At 37.6% G+C, this 13,427-nt stretch overlaps 1 protein-coding gene across 1 annotated transcript; it reads left to right on the top strand.

Moving 5' to 3' along the window:
- The first annotated feature begins 9,827 nt into the window (after window positions 1-9,827).
- LOC129244127 (uncharacterized) lies at window positions 9,828-11,129 on the top strand. The gene has a single exon (XM_054881743.1). It carries the CDS (start codon window positions 9,828-9,830, stop codon window positions 11,127-11,129), a length of 1,302 nt encoding a protein of 433 aa, XP_054737718.1.
- Window positions 11,130-13,427: the final 2,298 nt, after the last annotated feature.

Below are 13,427 nucleotides of genomic sequence, written 5' to 3'. Positions count from 1 at the left end.
CGGTCGTCCCTCGGCAGCCATTGGCAAACCTCGGAGTGTATTTCTGCCATGAAAAAGCTCCTCATTTGTGGAACAGACGCACACCACAAATAGGCTAGACACCCAAAAAGAGTGTACGCGCCAATTATATATGTTTATGTATGTGTATAAATACAGTCCTTTTTTTGTAAAGGTAGCAGTGTCGGCGTAATCTGTAAATGTCAGTTGAAGATCTCTAGGTACTAAATCTTTGTTTAGCTTGAAGTGTTATTCGTCACTAGATTTTGCTAAATATTTGTTTTTTTCTGACATAACCTGGTTATTCACTGCTTTTATTCTCAATGATTTTGCGGCAGAAATATCATTGGGCAAACAAAATTAAGTATAGGGGTTTTTAATAGGTGCGCTTCAACTTTTTTCCGATAGGGAGGGCGAACGACGCAATATTTTTTATTTTTCGCTTGTCATTTGTAAACTTCATTAGTATACATTTCATCGTGGAACGCTACACACTTGACCAACGATTGCAAACCGTGCAAATTTTTTATTAAAATAATCGTTCTGTTGCTGATGCTTTCCATTTCAATTCAACCGGGCTATTCGGGTCATGTTCTTCGATTTCGATGAAACTTAAATATGTTGCTCTCTGGTCAAAATAATGAGACACGTATTTTTTTGTTCGCCCGAAAAAATTTTTTTTCAAGCTTTATCGGCAATTTTGTTTTTCGGCTCAAACTCGATTTTTTTTTAATAATATAAGAAAATATTTTTAATTACTCATAACTTAGTCAAAAATAAGCCGATTTGAATGATTCTGGGTTCAAAATAATCGTCATTACTTACACAAGCGATTTCATGTAGAAACAGTTGCAAAAAATTTGTTAAAAATTTTTTATTTTGCAAAAAACAAAAAGTGCGAAACCGGTTTTTTACTCAAAAATTCATTACTCAATAACAACTCATTTTAGCTACTGGGCATTCAGCTTAATTGAAGTTTGAGGTGTCCTCTTGATTTGGAAAAAGTTATAAAAAAAACAAAAATACACTTTTTGAAATATTGAATTTCGAAAAAATTTCAATTTTTTTTCTTTTTTGCTAAATAAAAAATTTTCAACTACTTTTTTGCAATTGTTTCTACATGAAGTCGCTCGTGTAAGTAATTACAATCATTCTGAACCCAGAATTATTAAAATCGGTTCATATTTGACTAAGTAATGGGCGTTTAAAAAAAATTTTTTCTTATATAATTAAAAAAAATCGAGTTTGATCCGAAAAACAAAATTGCCGATAACTCTTGAAAAAATTTTTTTTTGGGTGAACAAAAAAATACGTGTCTCATTATTTTGACCAGAGAGCAACATATTTAAGTTTCATCGAAATCGAAGAACATGACCCGAATAGCCCGGTTGAATTGAAATGGAAAGCATCTGCTGTTATTTTAAGAGCATTACGGCCATTTTACGGTCCATTTAACAAGCCGTCTCGTTTTGGGGTTATGTGAAGTCATTGGTCTACAGTAACAAGCCGGCGACGATTTGTGAGCTCATAGCCAATATTGAACGCGAAATTGCTGGAATTTCGGCCGATTTATGCAAAGGAGTGGTCGAAAATTGGGTTCAACGATTGGACTTCGTAAAACGTGCACGCGGTGGTCATGCAAAAGAAATCGAATTTCATACTTAAATGTATATGTTCAAACTCGATAATAAAAAAAAAATTTGTTAAAAAAGTCGAACCGTTTGTGTTTTATTCAAAAAAGTTCAAAAGTTGAAGCGCTCTTACTGAAAAACCCTATACTACTTCTTGCATTAAAGTCATAACACAAATTCATCAATTTGCTTTTTACACAGTTTTATAACCCATTAACTTTTAATATGATAAATAGCAAGTTTTAAGTGGCCAAACATTCTAGCAGATTTTGGTTTTTCTTTGCCTTGAAGGTGTTGCCTATTTTCATCATATAAAAAATATCTGGGAGCTTTCCAAGCTTGGTTTTAGGAATATAAAAATCTTGTAAATTTTACATTCCGAAGCTTTTTTTATATCATCAGCATATAAAAGCAATTTCAATGATCATACGCAGAACCCGCCTGTCATAAACATTTTTCTAAAACTTTTGATTAAGAAGTAAGAAATGTTGATGGAAATATGTTGATTTATTTAATTTGTATGCAGTTTGAAATTTGGAATTAAAAAGTTTTTTTTTTTTGGAAATAAACTGTCTTTTATAAATGCAGTGTATGTATATGAAACATTTTGCATGCGCTTCGAAAGGTTAAATAAACAATGAAAAAATTGGCGGCACTGCGTGACTTCCATTGAATGTGCTGACCCTTTAAGTGACTGCACAAATAGAACGGAGAAGAGTCAGTTGACCAGCAGAACGTGGTCAAGTGGAACGGCAATAGTTGCACCAAAAGCGCCAATTGCAGCAGCAACGGATATATGAGTAAGTATGTATGGATAAGTGTAATTCAAATGTCAGTTGCGTTCAGCTCAGTTCGGTAGTCTACTTGTGTATGTGAGTATTTATACAGGGTTACCGAGAAATTCGTGCTAGATACCAAAGTATTCTACTTAGGTCATTTCTGATTAATTCGGTTATGTATTACGATGCCCGAAAGCGTCCAATTTTTTTCTGTTTTGGTTGAACGGTACGCCGATGAATAAAATATGAACAAAGCCCTGACATATCAATCTGGCTGTTTCCTTAAATTTTGAATTTAGCATTTTTCTTTAAGTGTTTCTTACTTCAAGACATAAAAAAAAATTTTTTTTATGGAAACTATTCTGCAAATTATTATAGAAACTAGCATGTTCTTTTAGCTATCCAAAAGGGTATAATATCTAAATGAACGGAGCAACCCGGAAACGGTTTACGTACTCAACTAGTGGAGGGTAAAACTTACACAAAGTGTGTAACTTGGTTGTTTTTGGTATGGTTTTTATATTTTCATAAACAGCTTTATTTAATATTTAGTGTCAATACTTGTCCATAAGTCCCTTTTTATGTGTAGTTATTTAACGCAGTTACTTTATATATTTATTGCTGAATTGAATTCTCGAATATTTTGTTGTATAGAGAAAAACTACCCAGCAACGTCAGTAAAAAAAAATGTGAAAAGTCAACCCGACTTTCAGGTACTTGAAACTTTCATTTCATCACACAAAAAATTAATGGGCTACAAAACTGTTTACCCAAAATTTTTCTGGAGCTCTGATTAAAAAGTTAGCATTTATTACGTAACATACATTTAAGTTAACACGCTGCAGTCGCATTTGTTGCGACGCTCCCACGGCTGCTCGCTACACGTGCCGCAGTGTCAGCATATTTAAATTTCACAATGCAACGCAACAGGAGACGTTACCTGTTGCACAATTACATTCAATAATGCACCCGTGGGAAGTCAAGGCCAAGTCCGGTCTCAGACAAATTACACAACGACTGCGCCGCAGCTGGGGAATGAAGGTGTAAAGTAAGCGACCGTCACCACGTCCAGTTAGTGGAGTTTGAGACGGGTTCCGGGTTAGCTGTATTAGATTAAGTAATTTGTGTAGAATAAAAATAATTGTAAACTATTTAAAGAATTATAAGTGTTTCTTTCCTGGGCAGCTGGCCCTTAATTTTTTTTAGTGTAACGGACTCAAAGTCCGTAACTGGCGCCCGAGCAGGGACCCAGGAGTGTTAAAATAAAAGAGTGGATGAAATAAAAGAAAGTGTATTAAATAAAAACAAAAAAAATAAAAAATCTATTGGAAAAATTTAAAAAGTGAAAAAGGGTTTTTGATAAACCCGCTCAGCAAATAATTAAAAAAATAATAAATAAAAAATCCATTGGAAAAATTTAAAAAGTGAAAAAGGGTTTTTGATAAAGCCGCTCAGCAAATAATAAAAAAAGAAAATAAATAAAAAATCCATTGGAAAAATTTAAAAAGTGAAAAAGGGTTTTTGATAAACCTGCTCAGCAAATAATTAAAGGATCATAGGACGTAAGGCCAAGGAGAGCCACAATACGCTGAACATACAATAAAGGCACAATAAAGGCGCTGATGAAACTAGAGAGTATCCTTGCGTAAGTTGACTTAAGCATTTTCTTTTATATTTTCTTTTAAAGATGGAAGATTTGAGGGCCACGGTAACAAATTTAACGGGTGCAGTTAACGCCCTGCTTGACAAAATGAACACTATCGAAAGACGGGTATCCCGCCTGGACTCAATAAGCTCCAGGATGTTTACACCAACCGCCAATGACCAGACGGAACCCAGTGAAGAGATGGTAGCACAAGCCCCTAAAACGGAAGCCGACATAAGGGACATCAGTCGACTCCCTGACTGTGTCAAGGAGCTGCAGATTTTTGACGGGAATCCTGTCCACTACGTGTCCTGGGTGCACTCGGTAGAAGTCATCCTTTCGGACTTCGAGGTCGTGAGGGGTAAGCCCCTATATCGGGCAATTTTACAGCACATTAGACAAAAGGTGAGGGGTGCTGCTGATTCCGCACTAATTTCGTATAACATTTTCGATAGCAACTGGTCGAAAATCAAAGAGTGCCTTTCTCTGCACTATGCAGATAAAAGGGATATTCGCACCCTTGAGCACCAGTTGCATCAACTTCAGCAAAAGGGAATGAGAATTGATGAATTCTACGCGAAGGTAAATCATCAATTCTCTCTCATTATCAACAAAATAAAAACCGAGTCCTACACGGACGAAACAGTAAGAGTTTTAGTTGAAACTTACCGCAACCGTGCGCTAGACGTATTCAAACGCGGGTTGAATGGGGAAATGTCGAGAATGATGCTTATACAGCGTCCTAAAACATTGCCGGAAGCTTACTCGGCATGCTTAGAGATCCAAAACGTCGACTTTAGAAATTTTGCAATTCATTCTTCCACGGCTAGCAATCGTGTGGTGGTGCCCATAAACAACTTACCGAGCACCCCTTACTCCCCAAATAGGTTCAAACCTCCACAATTGCCACCAAAACCTACATGGCACGCTCAAGAGCAGCGTGCACAATACCCAAAAAATTATCGTCCTTTTTCAAGAGATGACATCCAAAGTTCCACGTCGCGTCCGCCAGTCGAGAGGATGGAGGTTGATCCTTCAGTGCAGACACGCAAAGTAAACTATATCAATCGACCCAATCCTTTTAAACGTAGTGCGAGGTCTGAAAATCTCCCACGGAAGCAACAAAGGCTGTATCACACTGTGCAAGGGGAACGCGAGGAGCAGGACGTCAAACAGCAAAGTCACATAGCTGAAGGGGTGAGCGAAGAACAGGATGCCAATCAAGAACCTAGCAATGACGAAGAATCTGAGGATTTTCTGTCCTCCGGCCATCTAGCGTACCATACCTAGAATATACGATGCCGGATGGCCGCGTTTTAGATTTTTTAGTAGACACCGGTGCCAACAAAAACTTCATTAGACAAACCATCTCGAAAAAAACGACTCCGGTGCAGAAAATTTTTAGTGTGGCATCTGTGGGGGGTACTGTGCCAATAAAAGATAAGGTACAAATAAAATTATTTGAAAGCATTGGGAAATCCACTGAATTTGACTTCTTTGTATTACCTACTCTAAGTGGATTCTGCGGGATCATTGGGGACGACACCTTGAGAGAATTAGGTGCGGTAATTGATAGGAAAAATAACTTACTAAAAATAGGGAATTACAAAATTCCACTCAAGGCACGCACGTCTTGCCATGTCAATTTTACAATAGGCAAGGATTTGCCTCTGGGAATTCATCGGAAGGTCGAAACCTTATTAAAAAAATATTCGGAGCTCTTTAAACCTTTAAATGGCAATGAGCTCGTAGAGATAAACATCCGTGCTGAAATAAAAACATCAACTACCGAACCAATATACAGTAAAAGCTACCCGTACCCAGCGTGTATGAGGGACGAAGTTGAAAAACAAGTGAATGAGCTGCTTGAGGAAGGTGTCATCCGGCCTTCAAAGAGTCCTTATAATTCACCAATATGGGTAGTGCCTAAAAAACCAAAGGCGAACGGGGAAAAACAGTACCGAATGGTGATCGACTACAAACGACTAAATACAGTGACGATCGCTGACACTTACCCAATTCCTGACATAAACGAGACCCTTTGCAGCCTTGGACAGGCGAATTACTACACGACAATAGACTTAACGTCTGGATTCCACCAAATACCAATGAAAGACTCGGACATCTCTAAAACGGCTTTTTCTACGATGAACGGGAAATATGAATTCCTCCGTTTACCGTTTGGTCTAAAAAATGCGCCCGCTATTTTCCAGCGAATGATAGACGATGTGTTAAAGAAATACATTGGCAAAATTTGCTATGTCTACATCGATGACATCATCGTATTTGGCAGAGACCCAAACGAACACCTGGATAATGTTGAGAAGGTTTTTTCAAGACTCCTAGAAGCGAACTTGAAAGTTAATCTTGAAAAAACATGTTTTTTTGAAAAAGAAGTCGAATTTCTTGGCTATATAATTACTCCCGAAGGAGTACGCGCTGACCCTAAAAAAGTCGAAGCAATTAAAATAATTTCACCTCCAGAAAACCTGAAGGATTTAAAGAGTTTCCTTGGTATGACCTCATACTATAGGAAGTTTATTAGGGACTATGCCAAGGTCGCTAAACCCTTGACCAACCTCACACGAGGGGTAAATGCACAGGTAAAAGCCAACGCCTCTAAAAAAGTAAAAATTGAGCTTGACGAAAAGTCTCTGGAAGCTTTCCACGATTTGAAACAACTCTTAGTGTCTGCTGATGTCTTAGCCTTCCCAGATTTCGCCAAACCATTCAACCTGACGACAGACGCATCGAACTACGCTATTGGTGCGGTTCTATCACAAGGGGTGATAGGCGAAGATAAACCTATAGCGTATATTTCGCGATCCCTGAATAAGTCAGAAGAGAACTACGCCACGAATGAAAAAGAGCTCCTCGCTATTGTTTGGGCACTTGACAATCTACGTTCCTATGTGTATGGTGCAAAGAAAATTAAGATTTACACAGACCACCAGCCGCTGACCTTTTCAGTGAGTAATCGCAACTACAACGCAAAGCTCAAGCGATGGAAAGCTCGAATAGAGGAGTATAATTGTGAAATAATTTATAAACCAGGAAAGACGAATGTGGTCGCCGATGCACTCTCCCGTCTTAAGACGGAAGTGAACGCACTCACAGACTCAATCGTTGCTCAGCCATCGGGTACTGTAGCTGACGCACCATCTGATACAGATACTGCATCGGAAGGTACTATGCATTCTGCCGAACAGGATAGCTCAGACCTCATACCACACGTAGAAGCACCCATAAACGTATTTAGGAACCAAATAATCCTTAGGCAGGGGGCGAGTTGCGAATGTAGCGAAGAACCGCATAGGGGCTATAAAAGATACTTTATTACGATGCCCATACTAAATTGTGAAAGCCTGGTGCCTCTTCTCAAAAAGAATCTTAACCCAAACGTAATAAACGGAATTAAAATACCTGAAGGTTCAATTCATAATTTGCAAAATGCGTATGTTAATAACTTCAGTAGATACAAAATCAGGATCACGCAACGCATAGTAGAGGATGTAACGATTGCTGATAGGGTATTCAACATAATCGAGCAAGAACACAAACGTGCTCATCGAAATGCTCGCGAAAACAGGGAACAAATCCTTGAAAAATTCTATTTTCCAGCAATGTCCAAGCAAATCAGAGAGTATGTTAGTCAATGCGAAACATGTAAATTAAATAAGTATGATAGGCACCCTTCAAAACCGTATCTTCAGCCAACCCCAATTCCTAGTTATCCGTGTGAGATCCTACACATCGATATTTTCGAAATAGAGCGACAAAAATATTTGAGTTGCATCGATAAGTTTACAAAATTTGCCAAACTATTTCCAATAAAAAATAAATCTTCCACCCATTTGCGAATAAAACTAACAGTTGCGCTGCACTACTTCACAGTGCCACGGGCTTTAGTTATGGACAATGAGCGTGGATTTTTGACACCACTTGTATTAAACTATATTAGATCCTTAGGAATAGAGGTTTACCAAACGCCAACGCAGCGAAGTGAGGCCAATGGTCAAGTCGAGAGGTTACATTCCACTCTGATTGAAATATATCGCTGCCTTTGCGTTGAGTTTCCTAGATTAATACCCGAAGAGCGCGTTGCCATAACGGTAGACAGGTACAATAATACAATACATTCGGTAATAAAACGGAAGCCCGCTGATATTTTCCTTAACAGAACTGCGAGAATAAATTACCAAGAATTGACAAACTTTAGGGAGCATACTAATGATGACATAAAAGCCCTTCTATTACACGAACAAGAAAGTAGAAATACAAGACATAATAAAACTCGCTCGCCCCCTCGCAATTTCCATAGTGGTGATGAATTATTTATCGCCAACAAACAAATTAAAAGCAAAAAGAAACCGCTTTATAAAAAAGAAGCTGTCGCTGAAAATAGAAATGCGACTATTATCACGCAAAGTGGGAAAAAATTCCACAAATCAGACATAAGAAATGTCTAGTAATAAAAAAAAAAAAAATATAAAAATACTAATGTTATCCAAAGTGGGAAATCCCACACACAAATGAGACAAAAAAATGTCAAGAATTTTTCAACCAACATTGGTCAAGAGACAAAAAAACTCATGCATAGATCCTTAAGTCCCAGGCGTTTGGGTACAAATTTTGTTTGTATTCGATCAAGTCATATTGGTTCAATTCCAGTTTACTCGATGGTTCGAGTGACGACAATCGAAGTGGTTCAACTCCACCAAAAGGCTATGGCTTTAATTGACGTGAAGTCACTCGTGCCATGAGTAGGCCATTTGCAATCATTAACGCTTATGGCTAAAAGGGATAACCGCGAGCCTTCCAATGTCATCTGAGTTTACGTCTGTATTCCTATGGTTAAAGAAAAAAAAAAAACATAAAAAAAAAAAAAAAAACGACAAATAAAATTGTGCCATGGCAAACAAAAGCGATGGAAATATGAAAGGTTTAAGACCATAAAAATAAAAGTGCATGAATTGCACACGAATAAACGCTACAAAGCGCAAAAAAAAAAAAAAAAAAAAAAAAAAAAAAAAAAAAAAAAAAAAAAAAAAAAAAAAAAAAAAAAAAACGGGAAAGCATTCCTAAAGAAAAAAATAAAGAATCACTAACTCGCTAACTAAAACTAATAAACGAAACTAACTTATTAATCTACAGAAACTACTACAATAAAATTGGTCTAACTTACTAACGTTTACTAATGAAACTAACCATAGTAATAAAATACTAAAAAATAATTGTCAAAGAAAGTTCCACTCTTAACATCACTTCCTGAGTCCTCACGAACTTCCCATAACCCTTAGCCTCCCAGACTCCACTCACTAGTAATAGTATTAGTAATTTAAGGCCTTATTATTAAGTTTGATTGCCAATAGATGGAGAAATGTTTTCGAAGGTTGTAACTACAATAAATTTCAAGTAGCTATAATTAAGTTCAAAATCAATTGCATTCTATTTAATTGGTATTTACGTTTAAATTTCCCTCTGTCGTAATTTCCAACCAAATATGTAAACATTACTTAGTCTAAATTCAATTTATAAAATGGTAAACTGTGTGGAAAATAAAGTAGGATTAAGTTAACATTTTGTAATTTAATTTGCAGAATCTGCCTCTGTGCAAACGCACAAGCATATGTTGTATTCAACCTAGATTCCCCTGTTCTAACTGTTCGTGATGGGTACGGCTGGATAATCAACGGACACTTCAAACTGGTCCACATCATCGACTTAATGCGCTACGAGAGGGTTGTAAACCGGCTAGAATATGAAACTGCCAGGATGAACGAGACCGATCCAATCACAGATGTCACCACTTATCAGTTACAAAAAATTCGAACTCAACTTGAGGAGCTGAAGGGTCCTACAGCCAAAAGACCAAAGCGTTCAATCAACTGGATTGGGTCAGCTTGGAAGTGGATTGCTGGCTCACCTGATGCTTTAGATTGGGATGAAATCCTGCGGAGCCAAAATGAAATAATAGACAACAATAACTTACAGTATAAGGTAAACTCTGAAATTTTCAAGAAAACTGAAGAGTTATTACAGGTTGTGAACGGGATTGCAACGGCCACGAACGACGTCCTGGGACGTACTCACCAAGCCAAATTTTCACAGGAGATTCAGCACAAATTGATGATTCTCAAGGATGACGTTAGTGAATTAATACGGGCATGTCAAATGGCCAAAGCAGGCGTAGCAAACAGCAATCTTTTGAATAAAGAGGAAATAAATAGCCTAATAAGCGAAATCGAAGTCCTTCCGTACAGTAACGTCGTCGAAGCCATTGAATATAGTGAACCATCAATCTACACGAACGGCACTCTTCTACTTTACGTGCTGTCCATGCCAAAGGTGGCTCAAACGAGGTTTAATCACTTGATCACGCGCTCTATTTTGAAGGATGGTCATAGAGTTGATCTGAAGTACAAGACAATCTTAATTAATAAACAGCTGACATATGGTATTAAAAATAGCTGTCTCCACCTCGCCACCGCCATGGTCTGCAAGCAGGAAGCCCTAGATTTATTGTCCGAAGATGAATGTCTACCACGTCTACTCAAGGGTGGGCAAACAAGTTGCCGCTACGTAATTGGCACGGAAACAACGGTTGAGGTGCTCAAGGAGGACACAATATTCTTGGATAATTTCAACAGCAGCATATGGTCAGGTAAAACACCTAAACACTTATCTGGCTCTTATATTCTGCAGATGGAGAACGAGACTATTACAATAAATAACCAAACCTACTGGAGTACTAGCAGCTCAGGCGTGCAGGTGCTCCCACCCGTGTTGTCCACCATAACAAATAGAAGCCTGGCAGTGGATCTCAATCTCGTCCACGAGATGACCTCCGGAAACATACGACTCTTGGGTTACCTGAAAGATAAAACCAACTGGTTTGCAACATCCGAAGCCCTAGGACTTATTTTGCTAATGGTCTTCATTTTGCTAATTTGGAGAAAGCTAACAACTGGAACAAAACTTCCTGAGCTGAATATGTCGATACTACAATCAAGTTCTCGGAACCGACCAAAAAACGTCACCTCTCCAAATCATGATCTGCGGGACGCAGATCTTTAGAGGGGGAAGAGTTAACACGCTGCAGTCGCATTTGTTGCGACGCTCCCACGGCTGCTCGCTACACGTGCCGCAGTGTCAGCATATTTAAATTTCACAATGCAACGCAACAGGAGACGTTACCTGTTGCACAATTACATTCAATAATGCACCCGTGGGAAGTCAAGGCCAAGTCCGGTCTCAGACAAATTACACAACGACTGCGCCGCAGCTGGGGAATGAAGGTGTAAAGTAAGCGACCGTCACCACGTCCAGTTAGTGGAGTTTGAGACGGGTTCCGGGTTAGCTGTATTAGATTAAGTAATTTGTGTAGAATAAAAATAATTGTAAACTATTTAAAGAATTATAAGTGTTTCTTTCCTGGGCAGCTGGCCCTTAATTTTTTTTAGTGTAACGGACTCAAAGTCCGTAACTTTTATTACGTAAATTTAAAATATTTTTTATTTGTATCAAGTGTGAAACTATTATTTACATGGCTTTTATAGTACTCGTAGATTAAATTATATTACCATAAACATTTTTTAAATCTAAACAATACAATAATTATTAAATCTAAATAATGAAACATACTTTCGTTTTTAATATGTCCCTGTGTTAATCATAATCATTTAACGCAATGTATGCATATAATGAGCTTAATTTTTGGCCCACTTCTCCTCTTAACGATAGTTGGTTTTTATGAGGACCTTTTCCATGGCTGAAATACAATCGGAGTTTTACCTGCCAAGTAGGGACGCTATTAATATAGTAAACAGTTTTTCTATCATTCAAATAAATTTAGGCAACAAATATAGTTACTAAATACCTTGTTTTTTCTAAATATCTAAGAGCCTCTTATTTTGACTTTAATCCTTGCTTGTATGCATACAACCTATTAATTTTAGTAGTTCACGTAATATAAAATAATTTCAGCGTTTACAAATTTTTCTTAGCTAATGAAATATCTGGCATTTCCTCCTTTAAATAAAATCCTTAGCGGCTAGATGGCTTCAAGCTCAATATGCTTAACATTTGTTGCCGCTTTTCTCGCTTACACAGGAAAGCTTGTTAGCTGTGAGACTTCCCCAGCTGAGATTATCTTACGCCCTATTTTGCTTTGTTTCCTGAGGAGCATTTATTTAATTTTTCTGTCTTTGTGTACACATCTGTGTACCTACACATGGGCTCCCGCAATATATATTGCTACATGTATATTTGTATGTATGCCATGTCGCAACCCTGGCTCTTTTACAGATGTTACCTGCTCCGCTGCTACGAGCATTTGCCCCTAACGCATTTTGCAAACAGGAAGCGCGTAGCTCTGAACGTCAGCTTGCATTCGAAGTTACCCCGTTAGCAGGCCTCTTGACAGCGCCAGCTATCTATGTCAGACATATCGTGATTACACATATGTACATATATGTGTGAATGGATAGTAATAACTATCTTCATGAGTATTTACTAACACCCACTATACAATAGTGGTATAAGTTGAAAAAGATTCTGAATTGCACTTTTATTCTAGACTTTCCATGGTTTCGCGTATGACTAAAAAATATTGCTGGTTTTCCATAACAAAATGCGCAAATTAGATGGAATATGTGCAAAGAAGCATGGTCTTGACTTACTTTTATTCTTGACATCATTTTTGATATTATAATATTTCTAAAGTTAGGATGCTGGTGACTTTAGTCATTGCTGAAAATTTTGCTGGTAAGTAGGTGAAAGTGGGAATAATCGCATACTTAAGCCAAAAATCAAAGGACCCCATCAAACATTTAAGAACATCATCCACCTTTTTTGTTTAAATCAGGCAACAAAAGCTGACTTCAGCTTACTTTTGTTCACTCCAGGTTAGTAATATAAGAAGTAGGGAATCATTTCTTCCTCTGTTGTAGTAGTATCTAACAAGAAATGCCAGAAAAGCCCGAAAAAGCCAATAGATGTCTTCTTATTTCTCATAGCCTGCATGCTTTTTGTTAGTATTCAAACCCATTTTGACAACGCTAGCTTGGAAATTCGACCAGTCATAATTTGTTGGCAATTCTTGCAAGCTTGCTTTTTCCAAAGCTTCTATGAGTGTATGCAGCATCTCATTCCCTTCTTGGCTAAGTACAATGTGCTTTGTCAAATCTTAGCTTGGAAGTTCAACTACTCTGCTGTTTTCTTCAATAGTCTTATGATCTCGAATCCAACTGAGTTGAGCTCTCTTCTGCTTGACTTTTTCTTACAACAGAGTACATCCAGATTCTAAATTATAACTGGACTACCAATGTGAACAAAGAATATGTCCTACATGTTCAGTTTTCAAGCCACCAAAAT

The sequence above is a fragment of the Anastrepha obliqua genome, chromosome 4 (assembly GCF_027943255.1).
Source record: "Anastrepha obliqua isolate idAnaObli1 chromosome 4, idAnaObli1_1.0, whole genome shotgun sequence".
Taxonomy (NCBI): Eukaryota; Metazoa; Arthropoda; class Insecta; order Diptera; family Tephritidae; genus Anastrepha; species Anastrepha obliqua.
The sequence above is the reverse complement of the archived record's forward strand: the minus strand, read 5'-3'. Positions and strand labels throughout refer to the sequence as shown.